We start from the raw sequence: 24,012 nt of genomic DNA, 5'->3' as shown, positions 1-24,012 counted from the left end.
CAGAGGATGAGGACTGTATTGGTTGACAAATTGATAAAGTGAAGCATGTACTGCTCGGAATCAAAGGTCAAAACAGCTTGTTGCCCATCCCTTGGTTGCCCATCTCCTCTGCGTCTGTGACAGTAAAATAAGGGAAAGACAAGAATAAGAACAAAAAATCCCCTTCATTTTCAGAGACCCCAATATTAACTGAGATGGCTGGCAAAGAAAGTGACGAGAACTTTAAAATATTTTAATACTGTATGCTGCATTATATTTTCATATGATGCAAACCTTGGCTATGATACTGATAAGCGTGATATTAATTTTTGATATCTGACATCAAAATGCATGGTATAAATGCAACCGATTACATATTTGCTTGTGGCTTTTCAACCATCTGCTGTGCGAAATTTGCATATTAATCCTTTAGCAACTGGTGGGTCACTGCAGCTTGAAGAGTCCACATAACAAATGTTTCCTGTGTTTTTTAGTTAAAAAATGCAGAAATACAATTATAACATAACACTGCTTTATATAATGTGGCAAGTTAGTGACTATATCCTAATTGTTTCCTGACAATTTTGGGGGGTGGTGGAGGTAGATTAAGACAAAAACAGCCTTCAGGAATGTAGTGTACGGCATAGCAACGGCACACAGTTTATTTATCTCCTGATTTTATTCATGATGCTAGGATGTGAGTACTGCCCCCCACACACATACATTCCTGGTGTTCATACAAGGTAGATTTTACTCTGTGGGCATCATAACTGACAGTGACGAATTCCCATTTGTGTTATCACCTGGAAGTATTTTCTCACAAGGGAGAATTCAAGTTCTGTGCAACATATCTGCTTCTCCCAGTCTGACCCATCGCCCGCCCCGGCCCGTATCCTCTAGTGTTAGTAACTTGGCCTTGATGATGGCTCCTTTGCCTCTAAAGGTTGTGTGTTTAAGCCTCATGTTGGAATTTGTACTTATTGTCCAGATTAATACTCAGTACCGTGCTGGTGGGAGGTCTGCTTTGTAAAATGGTGTTTTTTTTTGAATGAGATGATTAACCAATGTCCCGTTGGCCTGTTTCCTGGTGGGTCCCAAAGCACTACTTGAAAATATGAGATTTATCCTGGCTAACAATCACCAAAATAAAATGATCATTAACTTTATGGTTAATGGTTGATCTGTGGGACTTTAATATGCTTAAAATAGTTGCAACCTTTTGTCCCCGAAGTCCCAGACATTGTACTTAATAGAAATTACCAGTGAAGTGCTTTGAGAGGTTTTGACAACTTGATGACCATTTATTTACATTCACAAAAAAATATCTGAAATGCAGGGAAACTGAACACTAGAAGCTGTTATCACAAATATTAATCCTGGCACTATTAGAAGTTTCCTTGTAGCTAGTAGAGTTGCCTTAACAAGATAGGCTTGTTAAAAAACTTTGGTGATTCTCATGAAAACGCTGTAAGAAAATGTACTTGTTAACATTTAAAGAAAGTGATTATAAACTTCAGCCTGGTCTCCCATCACAATCTTCACACGTTATTCTGCCCTTGCTTGGGCCCCCACATTTGCAAGTAGCCTGTTCTGATGTGGATCTAGCCATAGGGAGGTTATGACAGGGTCACACCACAAAGCACAATGCATGAAGCTGACTGCACTAAGTACCTGACTACTGGCTAAACGTTTTTGATGTTGAGGGAAAGGGTTAGAGCTACTGTTTGTGAAAACTCAGCTATTTACTTCAGATTAGGTTAAAGCTGTTCAACTACAATTTAAAGTAATAATGAATGATAGGGTGAGCACTATTTACAATTTAATGTGTGGCATGATGGCTTCAATAATGTACGCTTTTTATTGTTGAGCAATGTCTTCAGGTACCCAGCTTTCATTCGGAAAGAATTACTCTATTTTAATGCAGTTTTATTTCAAAGTGTATTGATGACGTGAATTGTTTCATTATACACATATAGTGAGTGCTTTCTAAATTTTCTTTATAAAAGTTCAACTTGTAAGCAGCTTACACTTTGGGCTTCACTTAGTTCCAAGAATCTTATTATCATGAATCCAGTACATATTCTTTGTGCGTAAGCCTGGCTCAGATGGCAGCACTCTCACTTCTGGGTTAGAAGGTTGTGGGATCAAGTCCTGAGTTGAGGCCTTTGAGTGAGGGGAGGTTGCTGCATTATTGGAGGTGCCATCCTTCAGATGAGTTAACACCAAGGTCCTGTCTACCTGTTCAGGTGGATATGAAAGTAATCATGGCACCATTCGAAAGTGATGGGACTTTTTCTCCATATCTTGGCCACCAATTTTAGACTCCAGACAAAATTGCCTGGATGTTTGTGAGACTTTGCTGTGTGCAAATTGGCTGCCATGTTAGCCTACAAATTCACTCATTACACTTTACAATTATATCTTATTAAAGCATTTAGATGCGATATAGCACAACATCAAATGCAAGGTTTATTATTCACCCAAAGATAGAATAGTTGCCTTTTCAGATTTTCAATGATGATGAGTTACATGGAATAGAGTGAGGCAATGCTCAGACACATTTTTGTACAATTGGGTGAACCTACGCAAGAATATCAGACCTTGCTCAGCACTGAGAGGCCCATGCATTCTTTGGATCATCCCTTTTCCAGCTTGCATAAAACACCATTGCTGTGCATCATTAAGTCTATACCATAGAATAAAACTCTTTTCCTGACCAGTATTAAAGCCTGATGTCAAAGAAACAAATGGAAATAAATGCTAGTGATATTTAAAACATTCTTTGTCCACCCCTCTGATGGTTTACCTCCTTTTTGAGTTCCGGACTCATCACTATTCCTGTGGCAAAGTGCCAAATGGAGACCAAGACCTTCCATACACTGTGGATGGAATCTCACAGCTAGAGATCACTCTCTTATACTTGATAGAGGGGTTCTCGAGCAAGTTTTGTGGAGTCCTGTAGCTCAGTGGTTAGAGCACTCGCTTTGCAAGCGAGAGACCTGAGTTCATTTCCAGGCAGGTCAGGGCGAAACCTTGGGCAAGTTTCCTTACTCCACACGCCTAATAATAATCCCTCCAAAACTAAAAACAATAATAAATTGGTCATTTTCAATCTACGACTGTTTGTGGGACATTGCTGTGCGCAATTGGCTGCCGCGTTCGCCCTCAAATATACAGTCAATTCACTTTACAGTATATTCTGTGAAGCGCTTTGGGATGTCCTCCCGACGTGAAAAGCGCTATATCAAATGCAAGGATTATTATTATTAAGTTAAACAATCGTCAAGGAGTCGATTTCTCAGGTCCTTTGTCACTGGGAAATTTTCATATTGGGGTGCAAATAACTGCAACAAAACAGTTGATACTTTTAATAAATTAAAAAAATCTAAGAATTGTGTTGGACACAGTCAATTTTGCACCTCTGTTTTCAGAGTTCCAGCTGTAGTGAATCAAAGGTTTTCTACAGAGCAGAATCAGACCATCACGTCTGCTAGCTCTTGGATGTGTAGACATCTTTTTCTGGTGGTGAAACTTTTTTTTATACCTTGATGTTTTCACCAACAGTTTGTGTGTGGAAGGAGGGTTAACATGACACCCCTTTTCAACCCACAGCATCGCTAAATGAAGCTGCAGAAAGGAGACAAAGATGATGGTTGTAGATGGAGCAATATGCTGTAGGTGTACAAAGCTCTGGTAGCCTTATGCAATTTTTCATTAAAAAATAAGATCAAGTTAGTTTAATTTTGCTTTAAAACCCCCCAAATTGATTCTACTTCTCAGTTATACTGGACTAAAAAAAAGTGGATTTTATCATTATTTATCAGTTATATTTCCAGGAGTACCCAGTCTTGCATCAGGAAAGTGTAATGTATTTTGTTTTTAAGTACTTTGAATTCTAATTAAAATAAAGCAAAGCTAAGAGAAATTCAGCTTGTTTTTGGAGAGTTTTGTTCTGCAATTTTCACAAGGATGATACTGGAACTGCAAGGTTATATACCTATCAGGAAAGGCTGAACATGCTTGGACTCTTATCTCTTCAAGAGAGAAGGGTGAGGGGTGACCCATTAGAGGTCTTTAAAATTATGAAAGATTTGGATAGGGTAGACATAGAGAAGATGTTTCCACTTGTCAAAACCAGGGGCCATAAATATAAAATAGTCACCAATAAATTAAATAGGGAAGTCAGAAGAAACTTCTTTACCCAGAGAGTTGTGGGAATGTGGAACTTGCTACCACGAGGAGTAGTTGAGGCGAATAGCATAGATGCATTTAAGGGGAAGCTAGGTAAGTACATGAGGGAGAATGGAGTAGAAGGGAATACTGATAGGCTTAATTGAGAAAGGGAAGGAGGAAGCTCAAGTGGAGCACAAACGCCAGCGTAGACCAGTTGGGCCAAATGGTCTGTTTCTGTGCTGTATATGCTGTGTAATTCAATGTCATTTTATGTAATTCTCCTCTACTGTTCGCTAAGCAAATAAAACATTGTGTCTTCGATTAAAAAGCAGGAGAAATTATCATCTTAAAAATTAGTACCATTTTGAAAGTATGAGCAACAGAATGATTTACTTGCCTCTCATTTAATTACAGAAACATTTCAAAATGTCATTCGTCATGCGGAGAACAACACAAATACTCTGTTCAGAACGACATACCGGAACATGGCCTTTCAGACAGCTGCACCAATTCGAGAATTCTTCACCGATGTTGCACTTTTTGTATTTGGCTCAGAGATAAATGTTGATGAGTTTGTTAATAGATTTTTTGACAGTCTCTTTCCTTTGGTCTACAATCATCTAATCAATCCTGCTCTCACTGACATCGCCTTGGACTTTGCTGAATGTGTGCGGATGGCAAGAAAGGACTTAAATCCCTTTGGTCACCTTCCCAAGTCAATAATAAGTCAAATGTCCAAATCACTGATGGCCAGTCATGTTTTCTTGCAGGCTTTAAATTTAGGAATTGAAGTTATTAACACGACTGATCATTTGCAATATACCAAAGAATGCAGCAGGGGGTTATTGAAGATGCAGTATTGTTCCCACTGCCAAGGTCTGACTAACAGGAAACCATGTATGGGGTATTGCCTGAATGTGATGAGAGGGTGCCTGGCTAACATGGCAGAAATTGATCTACACTGGCGGGAGTACATTCGGTCATTGGAGGAATTGTCAAATGGAATACATGGAGCTTATGACATAGAGCAAGTTTTGTTCAATCTCCATTCACTGGTGAATGATGCTATTATGAATGCACAAATCAACGGGCCGAAGTTGTCAGCAATGGTAAGTTCTTACAATTTGTTTCCAGTTTAATGTGCTAAAGATGCTAATGTGTGGCGATTCATAATAAATCTCGTATTAACACTAAGTTAGAATAATTTAGAATTATGTTTTGAGGGACCTTAGAGATTAGAGAAACGCCCCCTCTCCAAACTGTGTTAAACTATGTTTGCATATGTCACTTTAATATTTATTATTGTTAAACATTTCTTTGTGATACAGTCTAAGCATTCTGTGGAATAGTTGATGGACACATTTGTTGCTCTGCTGTCCAATTTTCCATCTGCCTGTGAACACTAACGTTAGGAGAATAACGACAACAACTTGCATTATATAGCGCCCCTCAAACAGGGTAGCATCCTGGAGTGCTTGAACAAAGAGGATCAATCCATGTAATTCAACACATAGATTATTGTTTGAAGCTTAGACATTTTCACAGTAAAATAACATTGCTAATATTTACACCACTTCTTCCTCCTATGTTTTAGCCTGTTAAGCAGACAAAATAAAAGATAAGATTAAACGTTTCAGAGTTCTAAAGATATCTGTTTTAGCAGTAACCTAATGTACATCATAAATCAAATTGAATTGTCTCAAATCATTCATAACAGTAGACTTTTTCACACAGAAGGAGATCACCTAGCTCATCATCTCAGTTGCCTACTACCTGCATTATTATCCCCATTTCACATTCTAGTTTTTTCCCTACATCTCTTAATATTTTTACTGCTAAAATTTGAGTAAAAGTCACCAATGAGTTAACATTCCTGCCATCCCAATAAAGCAGATGTTCTTTTCTAAAGTTAATATGTGCAGATTTAGGAGCTATCAAGCAAAGTATATTGTTAGTTTTATTTACTTTTATTGATTAATTTTCGACTGTCTCAGTTTAATGTTATGTTAATAATACTGCATCAGTTTGACCTTCAAACGACCATGCTTGTTATTTTTAAGATATATGGAAAACTTTTTTCCAATGAATATAATTACTATAATTTGATGTGTCTAATTAGACTCAGCAAGATAAAGATTATAGCATCCTAGTTTTGTAGAGAAGATCACGAATGGGGAGAATGGATTCTGGATATATTACCTCAGCCACAATGTTAGGAGGAAAGGTTCCAACCAGAATTCCTACAAGATCAAAGCATATTTTACAAGAACATAAGAACTTAAGAATTAGGAGCAGTTCGGCCCCTCGAGCCTGCCCCGCCATTCGATAAGATCATGGCTGATTTATATGTGAGGGCAGTTCAGTAGCATATACTTCTCTGTTAACTGGTTGCTTAAGGTGTGGAAGTTAATGGAACTTGGTGAAATTCAATGTGGATAACCCACATAATCATTTTTTAAGCAAAATTGAGCTGGAGAAATAGACATGTGAGAAAATTCATTTCACAATCTCCTTTTAAAATGATGGCAATTACCAGATTTTTGCGAGGTTATTATTCCTGAAGTCACCTTATTCAACTCCAATATTTCTGTTTCAAGGTTCTCATTAATATAATTCAATTTGAAACTGTCATCTAACAGCAATCCATTTTGGATTTATCTTCAAAGTTGTTCTTTTTCTTTCAGCAGAAAGGGACAGTGATATCTTTATATTGAGGCTTTTCAGAAGACTGCACATAGAATGCCTATTTTTCTCGAACCTTCTATTATGCCTTTTGTTTTATTGGTAGCCAAGTAGATGAAGAAAAGGCTTGAATATTGTTTGTTCAGTATGGTAGCAGATTAATTTCAGCATTCAGCAAATGTGTAAACTATGGTATGTTCTTCAAGACATTTGTGATTCACTGAACAGAAAAAATAACCAAGTTTTGTGTTTCTGTTCTCAGCTATTGCAGGTTTTATCAATTTATTTTGCATTGATGGCAGATGAGCTTGTTGCATGGCTGTATGAAGATTTTAACATTATTATCAGATAAGGAGGTCAGACTTGTTCATCACACTTTAGCTCAGCACAACAGTTGGGAACCAGAGTTCTTGCAGTTTATTCTAAAGTGTGTTTTTATTTGGGTGACACGCATGTAAGCCCATCGCCATGCACACTTAAAGAGTATCTAAACCAAACTACTAAGAGTTCCATATAAGTATGAGAAATTATATTTTTGGGGGACTGAGTGCTTACTCTGGAGGGATCTTCTCTGTTCATCTCATCTAGAAATGTACAGGACAACCCCATTAGAACTTCCTTGGTAGAGCATAGGTTCCTTCAGATCGTGGATCCACTGTGGATTCCAAGCTCGTTGAAAGTGCAGTACCTGGTTTCTGGCCCCAGAGTGTGTGTTATGGTACTGGCGAGGTTAATGTAGCTTAACATTGAAAACACTCTCTGGAGGTCTGCCCACTGCTTGCCCAGTCAGGACCACTCAACCCATTACATTTTTAGTTTAGAGGGTTAACTGGAGCCAAGCGGGAAGAATCCCCAACCTCTGTGACTGATCTGCCCTGCGCATGAATAAATTGCCATTCTTGCTCAGCACTTAAATATTCACATGCCCAATATCTCCACTTTCAGTAAAACACTATTATTGGAAACTATTACATTGTCTTGTGCAGTGATCAAAACATTAATATAAACTTACCTCAGTCAAAATATTTGTGTTGATACAGTTTAGTTAAATTGATAATACTTGCTTGTGTTATAACACCTTTGATATAAGCACTCCATGGACTAACTCCTGTGAAGTGTGCTATATAAATGCAAGTTGTTGTTGCTGTTGTTGTCTTATCATGTCAAAGGACATCTCTAGTGTTTAAATCCCTCCACGTCTTGGCACCCCCCTATCTCTCCAACCTCTCTCCTCACAGCACTACCTGCTGCCTCCACTCTACTGGCTCCAGCCTCTTCTTTGTCCCTCAAATCCTCCCCTCCATCATTGGCGGCCGTTCCTTCAGCCACTATGCCCTGAAGCTATGGAACTCCCTCCATCCATCAATCCCTTCACCTTGTCCCTTCTTTGCCCATTTTCAGGTTGCGCCTGAAGACCTTCCTCTTCAACCGTGCCTGTGGTCACCTTCCCCTTCCCCTGGTTCAGCATCAGGCTCCATCATCACAGCTCTGAGTGCTGCCTGGCATGGAGGGTGCTATATATATGCAAGTTGTTGGTGTTGCCTTAAAGCGCTTCACGTGATTTTATCATGAAGTGTAGTTATTGTGTATTTGTAGCCAATTTGCGCACAGCAATGTCCATAAACAGTCATGAAGTAAAAAAACAATTTTATCTGGGGGATTGGTGGCCAGGAGACCAGGTGAAACTCTCTTCTCTTATCAAATAGTGCCTTGAGATCTTTAACGTCTTCCTGAACAGGTAGACTGGTCCTCAGTTTAACGTCTCATCTAAAAAAGGGCATCTCCTCCAACATTGTATTGGAGTGCCAGTATAGACTTGAGTTAAACGACTGTGGGATCAGCCTTAACTGTGAGTAATTGTTCATCAAATGGATGAAAGACAAATTCGTTTTGCCACTTTTGTCTACAAATAAACAGTCACTACATTTTACAGCATTTACTTGTGAAGCTCTTTGGGACATTTTAAGGTTGATAGGTGCTTTATCAAATCAAGGCTTATCATCATTAATAATAGATGGTTGCAGTTCTCCTTTAGAATTTTACACTTGAAAACCTGGCTTTTAGCCTAATTATGTGAAATATAGTGCAGCAGACAAAAGGAGATACATCAATCATTTCAGTACAGTAGTTGACTACTTATTACCAGCATTAAATGCGTACTTGGCTGTTACTTAATTTTGTGGATGCATTTACTACTTGGAAGAAAGTCTGGCATATTGGAAATGTAAATCTGATGCATTGAAATGAATGGTAGCATTAAGCAGGAAGACAGTTTCTGATTAATGTGTGCCTTACATATGGAACTGCTTACATGCAATAGTTTACAGCCAGAACAATTCATGCAAATTGTTGGATGCTAGTTATAATTATAGTTGGCTTGTTAATAAAGACTTAAGATTCTTTCCAATAGCCTTAATCAATTTCAAATACTGGGGGAACCCAGGCAGTATAATTAGTATAATACTGCCTCTGAAGTTGTCTTGCTGAAACAGATGGGCACCAGTAAGTCAACATCTTGCATTTCATGTTACAGAATCAAGGCAGTGGCAGTTACGGTGAAAAGCCCAACGGTGGCGGTTCTCTGAGAAATTTGTCATAATTTTGCGTATTAATTTTTTTCTGAATTAAAGAAGTTATTCATGTTACAAGTGATGTGTGCTTGAACCAAATGCATCTGCAAGCAATTTAGGGGTCAACATTCGCAATCTAATTTTGACAATGATCTGCACTACACAGAGCCAATTTTAAAAGTAGAAATGGTGCTGTGCATGAACAGTACAGTGCTAGTGAAACCCACATCACACAAGCCCCGGTAAATAATAGAACGTAAACTGAAAGAGTGCATTTCTATTCTCTTCTCTCTCATGGGTTATTCTAGCTCTCTTTCAATGCATCTACACTATTTGATTCAACCACCACTTTAGGCAGCGAGGTCCACATTCTCATTACGCTGTGCATGAAGTAGTTCCTCCTAAATTTTTTTAGAATACTTTTTTTAAATGTCAACTTCATGTAATGTAAACTTTCTCAGACATCCTGCCAAGTCTTTCTGCTGGTAGGTACTGCACTCTGCTGTCCTGTTATTGCCTCCCAGGCCTGTTTCCTGGCATGTAGCGAGGCAGGTGCAGATCGATTCTGCTGCCTTCTACATGAAAAGCCCATTTCATGCTTGCTACGTCATTCTGTTACAGTTTTACACATTATGTTGCACAGCGGAATTGGTGCTGACCTGGTATGTTTGTCAAGAGTCGTGAGCCTTATTCCGTTTGCTAAGGTGCTGACCTGTGATTATGTCGAAAGGGCATTATTTGGGTGCAGTTCCTATCGGTCAACATCAACACGGCTAGCTGAAGGTATTTCATGACAAATAACAGTGCTAAGAGCCTTAATTCTAAGGCAGAAAAACATCCTTGTATTTTGGTATAACTGGTTCTGGGCCAATTGAAATGTGTCCAGGTGGCAAAGTAGCAAAATCAGCAGTAACATTAAAAGAATGGGCATGCAGTTGTGGCACAAATGTTATCTGTTTTAGTGACTCCTCATCCATATCGCCAGTTATTTTGAAAAATTTAATTTAAATATTCTTCAGTTGCGTTTAATATGTATCTTAAACTATCATCTTTGTAGGTAAACAGAGTCTCCATGGATCTTAACTGGCTCCAAAGTCCATGTGCCTGAGAATGGAATGTCATAATTGAGTCAATCCTCTATGATGGTGCAAGTCTGTAAATCCAGGGCATTGCCGATGACAGCTCAGCCAGCCTTGTTCATCAGTAGGACTTAGAAGTGCAGACCAGTCACTGGGAGCAGGGATTCTTCCCACTCTGCTCCTGTTAATCCTGCAATAATAATAATAATCCTTGCATTTGATATAGCGCTTTTCACGTCGGGAGGACGTCCCAAAGCGCTTCACGGAATATACTGTAAAGTGAATTGACTGTATATTTGTGGGCGAACGCGGCAGCCAATTGCGCAGAGCAATGTCCCACAAAACAGTCGTGGATTGAAAATGAACAATTTATTTTTGTTTTTTGTTTTGGAAGGATTATTATTTGGCATGTGGAGTAAGGAAACTTGCCCAAGGTTTTGCCCTGCCTGGAATTGAACTCAGGTCTCTCGCTTGCAAAGCGAGTGCTCTCACCACTGAGCTTCAGGACTCAATCACTAGGTCACTTTGAAAGCTAGCATTCTGCACTTTGGTTGTTTTGGAAGTTGTAATGCCATCAACATATCTTCAATGTGACCAGTCACAATGTTTAAATCATTGAGTTAATGATCAAGAGGTACAGTGGGCAAGGAATGGCTGCTGTGACATTATGCCAACATAGAGGAAATATTAAGCTTTATTTACTGGAGTTTTAAAGGAATTACAAATAAGTCAATTGTGGGGGGAGCAACATATGTGCATTGCTGCTAGTACTAAGATGCCTCAAGCTCATACTTCCAGTTGTAAATTTGGATTTTTTAGGAACATTTTAGTGGAGAGCCTGGTGTAGTAAAATTATACTTTTATTGTCAGACTTGGCTCAGTTGACAGAAATCACGCCTCTGAGTCAAATGTTTGTGGATTCAAGCCTCACATTGGGACTTGGAACTCATAGTCTAACACTCCAATGCAGTGCGGGGGATGTACTACATGGTTGGAGATGCTGTCCTTCACATGAGCTGTCAAACCAGAGTCCCATCTGCCTGTTCAGAGGGATGTTAAAGATGCATGGCAAAATTTGCAAAGAGAGGGGAGTTTCTCCCAATATCCTGGCCTCCAGATAAAATAGACATTAACTTCATGTGAGCCATTGCTGGGTGCAAAATTGGCTGCCGCATTTGCCTACAAAAATCCAATCATTATATTTTACAGTACAACATGTGAAGTACTTTGAGATATCCTGACGTGCTATATCAAATGTAAGTTATTATTTTAAGTGCAAGATGGTCTATGCAAATGGGAAATAACAATAATCTGCTAAACTTCTCTTACATTTTTAATGTTTCAATTTGGGAAATATTCCACCCTTAGATTTCTACTGTCCCACAGCAAACGTTTAGTAATCTTTAAATTATAGGTCTGAACACATGATTCAAAACAGATTTGCACGTTCGGAAAACATAATTTTCCTAGATATGTGGAGTGTTATTATAACCGTTTTATATAATGCTTTGGCGAATCAATCTTTGCAAGGACAGCAAGTCCACTAATGCAGAATTCCCTCGGTACTGAAGTGGAGTGTCAGACTACAATAACAACAACAACAAAATTGCATTTGTATAGTGCCTTCACATCGGGAGGACATCCCAAGGTGCTGGGCAATCAGTGTTTCGGATCCGAGCTGAGGGTTGGGATCAGGAAAAGTGGAGGGTAGGGGGGGAAGGAGGGTGATCAAAGGCACAGTCGAAGAGGAGGGTCTTGAGACGAGTCTTGAAGGAGGCAAGGGAAGGGGTGAAGTGGAGGGACTACGGGATGGAGTTCCAGAGGGTGGAAGCAGAGAGATATAGCTGGCTGCCATCCACATACATATGGAAGTTGGCCCCATGTTGGCGGATGATGTCACCAAGAGGGAGCATGTAGATATTGAAAAGGAGGGAACCAAGGACAGAACCCTGAGGAACTCCGCACGAGACGGTGTGGGGGCTAGAGGAGAAACCACTTTTGGTGATGAAGTGGAGACGGTGTGAGAGGTAGGATCGGAACCATTCAAGGACAGAACCATGAAGGTTGAGTTGAGAGGAGAGACGGTGGAGGAGGACAGAGTGGTCAATGGTATTGAAGGCAGCCGAGAGATCAAGGAGGACAAGGAGACAAAGGGAGCCCTGGACGAGATGGACAGATGAACAAAATGTCATTTATCACTTTGACCAGAGCTGTTCCTGTGCTGTGGATGGCACAGAAACCCGATTGGAGGGGTTCGTGAAGGGAATGGCGGGAGAGGAAATAGCGAAGTTGGGAAGCAACAACTCGTTCGAAGACCTTGGAAAGGAGCGGGAGACTAGCTTCAGTTGCAATCATAGTGTGGAGCTTAAATCCCGAAATCTTCTGATCCAGAGGTTAGAGTGTTGCCAAGTAAGTCAGACTGGCATCCAACAATCTCACCTCCTGGACTTGTTATACTCTTATATATTAATAAAGAAGTACATTCCACATTTAGGAATCAAACTCAGTTTTAACGTCCATATATTGCAAAGTTTATGACCAGAATATCAATAGATTATATAATTGCATTTCAGTGTTGGACTTAAGTTGCTATTTGTAATATTGCATCTATACATACTAATTGACAATAGAATGTGTGAATATGATGCTTTGCACACACACACACCTGCATACAGAGATCATCCTTCTGCAATTGTTGGGGGAACTGGATGGGGTGTAACCACCCACAGCTTAGTATTTGGCTGCACATTGTGGGCTATTCCAATAGGTATGGGGCTGGGTCTCCAAGGAATACAAGGCTGCCCATTGCCTTTCTTGCTTCCCACATCAATATTTTGTCTGTTTGCATGTAAAGGATGAATAGAATGGTTGCAGTATGCCTACAAGTTTGACTTCTGCATGATGCTATCTCGTGGACAAATCTATAGTTTGTGGAACTTATTTGCATGTTTGCATTACTTGGTAGAGAAGGTCTTTCACACCTTTTGTTTTTATTTTCTGTTATCTGATGATGTAGATAATGTTTCCAGGCCCCTATGCTGCCTAATTCAACAGCTATCAGGAGAGAATCTGAAACAGAATATTTATAATCTGTCCGTGGCTATCACTGAATAAGGCTCTTTCTTCATGAGCAAGTCTTAACTGATGAAATGTCAGATCTTTGTAATCTTCAAGTAAGCCAGGCACGATATGCATAATACATAAATTTCATAATTTGTTTACAGCAACAAAGAGTACAGCTTTGCATCTGTGTGTAAAGTTGTTATTTTATGTTGATGTTATGTCAGTTAATGTTTCTATTTGTAATTTTTAAATGAGTTCACACTGCATTGTGGTTTTAGGGCACATTTGATAGTTCTAAAGCTAGCACATTTATTATGGCCGTGTGTCAACCTGGTGCAGCAGTAGCGCTCTTAACTCTGAGTCAGAAGGTTGTGGGTTCAGACGGGATTTGGAATCACATTGCCTAAACTGGCACTTCAGTGCCGTGCTGGAGGAGTGTTGCAGTGTCGGAGGTGTCATCCTTTGGATGAGACGTTAAACCAAGGTCGTATCTGACTGTTCAGGTGGACATTAAAGATCCCATGGTGCTACTCGAAGGGAGAGAAGGGAGTTTCTCTGGTGTCCTGGTCAACAATCCCCGAATAATTTTTTTTTCATTCTCTCCAGTTGGTGGGAAACTGCTGTGAGCAAACTGGCTGCTGCGTTTCCTGCACAAAGCACACAATGAAACCACTTTACTGTATATCCTGTGAAGTACTTTGAGATGTCTCAACGATATAACAACAACAAATTACATTTGTATAGCACCTTTCACATCAGGAGGACATCACTAAGGTATTCTATCAAATGCAAGGATTATTATCATTATTATTATGGTGATAAATTTCAGTTTTCAGCCTGTGACCACTTTTAATGATCATTCAGTACAATTTAGTAACATACCCTTGAATCACTAAATCACTAAATTGCAGAGCCTTATTCTTGTGAATCTCAAAATATGTACATTGGTTAATCACTGGCCCAGTTTGAAATACAATGGATATGTTTTATCAAATCAAATAAATTGGCCATGTTGCAATACTTGAGAGCAAACGTGCAACACTGGTCAATACAAATGGAAGAAAATGTTAGATGCAAGAAACAATATAGGGAGATAACTAGCATGCTTATGGAATCCCTGTGGGCTTAGAGAAGGAAAATCTAGTTAAATTCCTCAAAAGTTCTACCGCGATTGTTAGAAATAAATTATAAATCCTCCCTTTGAAATAGCAAACTCCTATCCTGTCAGTATAGTGAGAAATCCAATCCCGAGCGCTATTATCATTCCATCTCTAACATTTCCAACAGAATTCCATGAAAGCAAAAAAGAAAAGCAGGAGCTCCTCTCAGCTTGACTTTACTCTTCAATGATTAATTCAACTTTTGAGATGTAAAATAATTGAGTTATTTGTACATAAAGGCATCATTCTTGCCAGGAAAGTGAAGAACAAGAGTCAAGGACACCCAAATGAATATAAAATTGGAGGCTTGTAAAATAAATATTATGAATAATGCACTGATGAAATTATAAAATGCAAGTGACTTAACTTCTGATTTAAAAGCTGCTTGTGGTTTCAAGCTCCATGTCGGGACATGAGCTCATAGTTTTGGTTGGCACTGTAGTGTTTTTTCAGATGAGATGATAGACTGAGGTCTTTTAGACGAAATGTTGAACAGAGCTTGGACTGTTCGATTATGATACACTGACGCTGTTTGAAATGAGAATGTTGTTTCTCCCTGTGTCCTGGCTAATGATGCTCCAGATAAATTGGGTATTTATTTCATGGCTGTTCTGCTCAAAATGATGCCTGACAAAAATACAGTCACTGTACTTGACAGTAATTAACTGAAGCGCCTCAAGATGATTTGACATTATCGGCTGAATATGAAATGGAAGAATGGAAAAACCACTAAACTGATAACAGAAGGTTAGCATACAACCTTGTCAGAAGAAGATTGCTTTGCAGTTGAGTTGATGTGTTACCCATCTGGTTAGTACTAGAATTCAATTTACACATTCCTTTACCAATCCCATACTTTAAACTCCTGACGTTGGAGTGGGAAATCACTTCTGATATTGAGATTAAGGCACAATGTTCACTCGTGTTTAACCATTCTATGTGAGTACTCAATGGTGACACTGGGTGCCAGAATGAAAACCTGTTGCATTCCAAGTGCTGACAACCCAACCCCTGATAGTGAAACAAACATGCTTCAGAAAAAGTTGTAGGCAAAATTCTTAGCTCTTGATGCATAGCAATGTATAGCACACATCTGGATTAATAAAGAAGATTAGAGTTTATTCAAAGGAGAATTAATTTGTAATAGATTTTTAAGAAATGCTTGGTTTGCATCAGGCAAAGACATTGCACGATAATTTTGGTCAAATAAAAATTGATGTCTAATTAATATTTTGCATGCACCCTGAGTAGCTGATGTTTTCTGGTAAAATGAATTTTGCATGAAATCTCAGGCAGTGAGTACATGAAATATTAAACCCCAGTTCCCAGCTCTGGCATTTTCTAGTCTGATAAATTAAATTTTGTGGATTTCTAGCAAAACTAAATCTATTGCAGGAGAGATTGCTTTTACAGCATTATAGTATGAGAATGTCTCACGAGTGTGTAAAATTCTACTTCTTGCTGAATATGTTTCAATTTAGAGCTTGTAAGAAAAGGTTGGCAAGCAGTTGTGGCAGCCTTGTTTTGATTCAGTGAGTATCCAGTGAATACATGTGTTGAATTCATTGCAAACAGTGCTGTGTTGGAGGATACCAAGCAGCTTGGTCTGATTATAATCTTTTTTTCAAGCTAATATTAATCCTGACTAGTTGTTGGCAAGTTCAGTTATAGTAATAAGTGTTCAAAAATGAAATACTACTGCAGATTTGGTAAGGTCATTTCAGAACACTGAATCTGTTAAGAAGAGATGAGGAACAGTTCTTACGTGAAAAGCAATTGCACAAGTGGCTAGATGACATTTTACAGGATTATAAAAATAATGGTTTGGGGAGATTATAAAAATCTAATAAATGATAGCCCACATGAGCTCATGGGTTCAAATTTTGACCAACCTCATTGACTTTCAGCAGTGAAGTTACAAATTAACTGTGGGAAGTTATTTGACAGAGAACTCGGCCTTTCAAAAGACGTATCACAAAGTTCCATATGAGAGACTCCTTCTCAAACAATGGTAAGACATGGACATAGATTTAAAATTGGCAAAAGAAACCGGGGTCACGGTTAGGAGTTCTGGGTCAAAATGGGGGCTGGGGAGCGGTATTAAGCAGACTATTTTTAAAGGTCTGTTCTGGGACCCCTCCTGTTCTTTGTGTATATTAATAACCTGGATTCACAGACCCAGTGAGAGGTCGTTAAATTTGCAAACAAAACTAGATTGGGAGTTAGATTTTCTGGATGAGTGAAACATCTGGAACATCTACTATAACATCAATTTGAATTTCATGCAGGATAGTTTCTCGGAGTGCTCAATCTACATTGACATTAATTAGCACATTTTACTAATAATTTTGAAAACACCAAGCAGAGTGTGGTGTACTGTAAATGTTTAAAAAAGGCTGTAGGGAATATAGCAAACGCTTATATGGACCACTGCATTCCAGAATAGCAAGGATTGATATCGGTTTCTAATTCTGTTGACTCAAGCTGTGATGATTTTTTTTGCTCAGTGAAATATTCACAGGATAATTAACATCCTTATAAAATACAATGTATTGTGTGAAAAACATGTTGCACTTTCATTTTTGAGTGAAGTTCCCTTTTTTGTAACAATGTGCAAATTTAAAGATGAAAATTAAATTTGCAGAATTCATTATCAGGAACACATAACATGACTGCATATGGATTTGTAGACATTACAATACAAAGGAAGCCATGGAGCCTATCTAACTCAACTGCAGCCAACAATTCTAATTCCAGTTCTTTGCTTTGATACAATTGCCTTTTATATTCCTCAAAAATATTTAGCCAATTACCTTTTAAATGGTCCTTGCCTCTAGCTACTTGTGGCATATATTTTATATACTTTGAATAATACAAGTGATGATATGCATTACAACTGTGAAAAAGCAATTTGAGTGTGAAAACACTCATATTAATTAATAATAATAATAATCCTTGCATTTGATATCCCGCTTCAAGACCCTCCTCTTCGACCATGCCATCGACCACCCCCCTTCCCCTCCCCTCCCTTCTCCCCACCTGACCCCAGCTCGGGTCTGAAATGCTGTACACTGTCCAGCACCTTGGAATGTCCTCCCGAGGTGAAAGGCGCTATATAAATGTAATCCTGTTGTTGTTTTTCTTGTTGCACTATTAGGTTAATATTTTGTTAGACCATAACAAACAAAAATGATAAAATATATAAATTATTTGTATTTTAAAATAGTTATATCGGACTTGAAATCATCCTTTATTTATTAAGATGGGTAATTTATATTTCCAGTCAATTGTAGTCATTCAGTTGTCTCAACACAATGTGCAATAGATAATATCGTAAAAATATCTTTTTAAAACAACCATGATTTACTGACCTTGTGTTAAGAGAAATTATAAGGCTTCATTGAAACATTGGAACCGCAATAAATAACAGAATGGTAGGTGTGGAGTAAAAGGTCAGATTCTGGTTTATCTTAATTGAAGATGCCTTACTTAGGGAAAACTAAAGATTACACTTGCATTGATAGATCCTAACTGGGATTTGGACTGTATACGAGTTGTAATTTTAAAACTTTGACATCTTGTTTGTTTGTGAATCCAGAAACTGAATGTGGAAACATCTAGCCACTCTGTAATATGTGCGATGAAATTTAATAGATTGCGAAGTTCTGGTACGGTGAGTTTTAGAAGTTTCAATGATTTGATTCTGGGCGCAGAGCTTGAGGTTTTGTATTTGATAACAAGCCAGGAATTTACCTTGTTGTTTTGGATGAGGATTACACAGGTTGGAAAAACTTTAATTACTTTTTGGTTCAATTACTTTTCATTTATTTTAGCCTGTGTTCAGAATTTGTTTTAAATGTTTTACAATTTTTTACAGTTCTGTTTTCCAGCAGGATAGGATGTTTAGCTGCAGCTGGAGATCTCTCAGGAAAGAGTGGTCTAAAAAGTGGACAAAGAAAAGGAAGTCCTGAACCTCACCCCCACCTCCCACTCTCCTTCCAGCACCACCACCCCCCCCCCCATCCTTCCCTCCACACATTTGACCCAGTCTCCCTCTCTTCGCTCACCTCCATTATTTCCTGTATGAAACCCACCACCTGCTCCTTTGACCCCATCCCTACCCCTCTCCTCACCTTCCAGCTACACCTCCTTGCCCCCCTACTAACAGATCTTGTTAACCTCTCCCTGTCCACTGGTAGTGTACCCATCCCCCTAAAGACAGCTGTCATCACCCCTACCCTCAAAAAGCCTTCCCTTGACCCATCTTTCCTCTCCAATTCAAACCTTCCTTTTGTATCAAATGTCATGGAACGAGTCGTCACTTCCCAGCATCGTTCTTTCCTCTCCCAGCATTCCCTCCATGAACCCCTTGAATCTGGGTTTCGTGCCGGTCACAGCACAGAAACAGCACTGGTCAAAATGGCAAATGACATTCTGTCCACCTGCGACCAGGGCTCTCTCTGTCTTCTCGGCTTCTCGACCTCTTGGCTGCTTTCGATACTATTGACACCTCTATTCTTCACCACCTCCCCTCACCTACACTTGAATGGTTCTGTTCTTGCCTGCCCTGTATATTGCGGTCACCAACGGCTTCTCCTCTAGCCCCTGCACTATCATGTGTGGTGTCCCTCAGGGCTCTGTCCTCGGTCCCCTCCTCTTCGATCTATACATGCACCAGCTCGGTGATGTCATCCGCAGGCATGGGGTAAATTTCCACACGTATGCAGATAATGCCCAACTCTATCTCGACGCCTCCACCCTCAACTCCAGGACTGTTGATGTACTGGCTAATCTTCTGTCTGACATCAAGTACCGGACAAGAGCCAACTTCCTCCAGCTCAACATTGGCAAGACAGAGGGCCTCCTGCTTGTGTCCTGGCAGCGCCTCCTCACCTCAGCCACAGACACTATCGCTATTCATGGCTGCACTCTTCACCTCACTGGACTTTCCAATCTCTTCCCTCTATAAGATACAGATTATTCAGAATTCTTCATCAGACTCTGGGAATCTATCACTCCCATTCTTGCTCGGCTTCACTGGCTCCCCATTCCTCCGAGAATCGAGTACAAAACCCTTGTCTTACCTTCAAGGCCCTCCATGGTCTTGCTCCTGCCTACCTCTCTGACCTCATAACCCCATATCAGCCTGTCCACTCCCTCCACTCAGTGGACACTGGACTGCTTCAGGTACTCCGCACTTCCCACCCCACCATTGGCGGTCGGGCATTCAGCATCTCTGCCCCCAGACTTTGGAACTCTATCCCGCAATCCCTTTGCCTTACCCCCTCTCTTGCCTCCTTCAAGTCCCGTCTGCCCTCCAGCCCTTTTGACCCCAATTCCCAGCTTCGGTCCAAATTCCCTGATTGTCCAGCGCCCTGGGATGTCTTTCCAACGTGAAGGGCGCTATACAAGTGTAATTTGTTGTTGTTGTGAAGTATTTGGGCTTTAGAATAGTTCCAGTTGCTTGTATCATTAAATTCCTGGCTACAGTGTATGTCTTGGATTATAAGTATTAACAGTAAGTGAATAAAAATGTACAGCATGAGTTAAATCCAAGACTGATTAGATTAAACAACAAATATTGGTTAAAGTTGCTTTGGTTGAACAAATAATTCTGTTTAAACTGATTTCATTGCCAATTAATTTCTCACCGAGTCCTGATGGCAGAGCATCTGTGTAATAGCACTGACACCCATGTTATGTTGCTCTAATATCTTATGCATGAATAGTCAGCATAACTAGTAGCTGAATATTATCTTGAGAGGATTCCGTGTATGAGTAGAGAGTGACTTCTGGCATTTTGTTTGAAAGATTTTTAACTTCAGTTTCCTTTTGGTGTTCGGTCTTCCACCGTTCTCAAGAAGAACCAGCCTACAAAATAAAGATTGAATTGAATTTTCCACAATTCTTAAATTTTAAAACTTAAAGGCTGAGACGACATCAAATTTTGGGCCTAAGACCTTTTGAACAATCACTTTCTGAATTTGACCAATTTGTTCTTCAGCAATATCTGGATAAGAATTTTATAGAATTTGTCACCATTTCAGCTGCTATTTGCTGCCACTGCATAGTTAACATTTATATTTAATTTAGAGTTCATTTGATGTGGAGTCCTGTAGCTCAGTGGTTAGAGCACTCGCTTTGCAAGTGAGAGACCTGAGTTCAATTCCAGTCAGGGCGAAACCTTGGGCAAGTTTCCTTACTCCACACGCCTAATAATAATCCCTCCAAAACAAAACAATAATAAATTGGTCATTTTCAATCTACGACTGTTTGTGGGACATTGCTGTGCGCAATTGGCTGCCGCGTTTGCCCACAAATATACAGTCAATTCACTTTACAGTCTATTCTGTGAAGCGCTTTGGGACGTCCTCCCGACGTGAAAAGCGCTATATCAAATGCAAGGATTATTATTATTATTATTATTATGTGTTTTTTGTGGCTGTTGGGTATAGTACAAAGATTCTAACACTTGTAGATTCATAGATTCACTGATCCCCAATATATGAGATGTGTAATTAATTCTGAGATAAGCGCGATGAACACAAAACAACACTGAAAGAATTCACACAAAAATGTGAATGAAGGCAAACTATATAACCAATATACTCAGTCAAAATCGAGATGGAGGGAGTCATTTGAGTGAGTTCATCAGATGCTGGATTCATATCTAATAGCTTGTAATAACTGAAGTAGACATGCTGATTATTATGACAGTTATGCCTGCCATTGGTTGAATTCTATTAGCATTGCATTTATGCCCCAGATGGTAACATTTCACTGCAGTTTCCATAGCATTTAAATATTTTTGAATAATTTTCTTGTTGATCAGCTAACTGAAGAATTTAGGCTGTATTAGTGTACAGTTCCCTGAGTTTGGGATGTAAACTGGACATTCTTCACATGTAATCTGCAGCTTTTTTCAATACATTAATCCCATATGGGGGGCAAGCACTATTTGGTAAAGTGCATATATGCCGTATCAGTTGGGACCATGACATTTAATATGAGTTGTGCAAAGTATAGTAACGGCAAACTTGCATAAGCTGTATCATATATGACTGCTGCAAAGTTATGTATAAGTCAGATTTTATATGACTAACACATAACAAATACACAACTACTGTACTGGCAAGGTTTCTGTACCATCTTTAACCCATGCATATTGAAGCCCATTCCTTCCATATACACTACTGCACAGTACTGTACCTCATGTGCACAAACCAAGTACTGTACAGTAAATAGCACAACCAAACACGTTTCAAAATAGAACTGTTTTAATAGAATATAAATCTAATTTGTATTTAGTTGGGATATATGCATTGCCTGATGCCATAATAACTGGTCAAAACCTCACTTTCTGTACTTGTTCACTATTCTGTACTGCGTATTGCAGTTGGTAAGTGTGCATATGGTGATAGTTCGGGAAATAGATTCCTACAATTGTTTCACATGGAACACTGTGCATGCTGTTCAAGGCCAGTAAGTACGTGTGCATTAATGGGTCCTCTTCGCTCTCTACATGATCGGGCAATCCCTTCCCCCTTTCTCACCACAAGATCAGATGACGCTCTGTCCTCTCTCAGTGTGTGATGACATTGATGTTTTGCTCCCGCGAGGGATGGCATGGAGAGCGTTGGGGTGCCCGTGTGGGGTGTTCCATTTGAGGCAGGTGGTTGAGGAAGTGCAGAAGTGGCATTCTGAGTTATGCGGTGGTTAATACGACTGGTCCAGATAAATTTAAGGGAATTTGACAGGAAATTGAATGGGACTCAGTGCATATATAACATAGGCGAATACACGATGGGTACAGATAAGACTTCTGCGAGTTTCACTGTATTTGCAGCAGGAGTTGTAAATAATGAGTGTCGCAATGACTGACAGGAGCATCTCTCTAATGGATCATCTCCAGCATGCGCTGGAGTGGATATTTTGGAGTGGTGGTCCCATGGATCAGCCTGACACACATCCAATTTCTGCCAGCATTCAATATTTACAATTCTTGTTGTGAATATCTTGCATTTGAACCCAGTGTCATTTTGGAAAACTTCCAAAAATAAGACTTAAGTTTTTTACAAGTAATGCAATGGCAGTAAAACTGTGATGTATATCTTAGTAATACATATGTCTTACACTTTTTTGGAATAACTGTTCTTTAAGGCATTTAACATAATTTTTAAAGAAAACAAATCTGTTTGCACTATGAACTAATCCATTCTGACAAATGCAGAGTGGAGACAATTGATTCTAATGCTTTGGTTCAATGAGCTATTCTATTTAAACTGGCTTGGCTGACAACTTAATTTCTCACCTATTTCTGATGTCAAGACAGCATATATCTGTGCAATAGAGCTGACAATCATGTTTCAGCAGATATACAGTGAACTCCTCATAACTTAACCCTGGCTTAACTTGTCACAACCACTTAAGTCATCATGCTGTCAGATAGAAAAGTCTTGAGAAGTTAACCATTTTAGAGTTTTCCGCAATATATATCCTGGACTCTTATGCCTCGCTTAAAAGTCATATTTCTTTCACTTAAATTTATTTTGTCGATGAAAAGTTAACATTGATCGCTAGAATAAAAGTAATTTTAAATTGACAATACATTTGCAACAGAATATATGTGGGATTATCAAAGAATGTGATTCCAGAGGAGTTGGTGAAAAGCAGTCATTTCAACCATGAGAACTACTATTTCTTAATTTTTCATTCATTTAAGTAATTTTACCAGTTTCTTTTTTAGAAATTAAATAGTCTTAAATATTGCAGGTGTGTAATGTGGATATGAATACTGTACAATAGGCATCATTATTCAAATGACTTGATATAAAAATTGCAATTTGATGATGCCTAATAAATAATAAACACAAGTAAATGATTTCATGAATGCTTCATAACTCAATACAGAAAATTGTTTTTTACTTTTCGAAGTCTGTTCCCTCCATGTCATTCCTTAGCATTCCTGTACTCAAGAGATGCAGCATTGCTTCAATTCCCTCTTCTTGTTGCAGAATATTCAAAAGAGGCAGATTGCTGTTTTTTGGGACATTCCTATGTACAAATTTGTTGCCACATTCAACTGGAAAATACAGTCGCTAGACTTTAGAGTATATCCTGTGAAACCCTTTGATACCTCCTCCTGATGTGTTTTGATATTCTGGTGGATATCAAATAAAAGGATTATGATTATTATTATGGATATTTATTGATAATTTACAGCTTGTTACGTATCACATATTCTAGTGTTTATAGTACAGAGAACCTGCAGTAACTGGTAATTGGAAACATATTTTCAGAGTTCCA

At 39.0% G+C, this 24,012-nt stretch overlaps 1 protein-coding gene across 1 annotated transcript in view; it reads left to right on the top strand.

Annotated features, from left to right (window-relative positions):
- The first annotated feature begins 3,600 nt into the window (after nucleotides 1–3,600).
- gpc5a (glypican 5a) overlaps nucleotides 3,601–24,012 on the top strand; it is a 134,960-nt gene continuing 114,548 nt past the window's right edge. The window contains exons 1-2 of the mRNA XM_042334104.1: nucleotides 3,601–3,631; nucleotides 4,567–5,261. Coding sequence (XP_042190038.1) covers nucleotides 3,601–3,631; nucleotides 4,567–5,261 — 726 coding nt within the window. The remainder of the gene's footprint in view (nucleotides 3,632–4,566; nucleotides 5,262–24,012) is intronic.

The sequence above is a fragment of the Callorhinchus milii genome, unplaced genomic scaffold, assembly GCF_018977255.1.
Source record: "Callorhinchus milii isolate IMCB2004 unplaced genomic scaffold, IMCB_Cmil_1.0 Scaffold4, whole genome shotgun sequence".
Taxonomy (NCBI): Eukaryota; Metazoa; Chordata; class Chondrichthyes; order Chimaeriformes; family Callorhinchidae; genus Callorhinchus; species Callorhinchus milii.
This window is presented reverse-complemented; position numbering and strand designations above follow the sequence as displayed.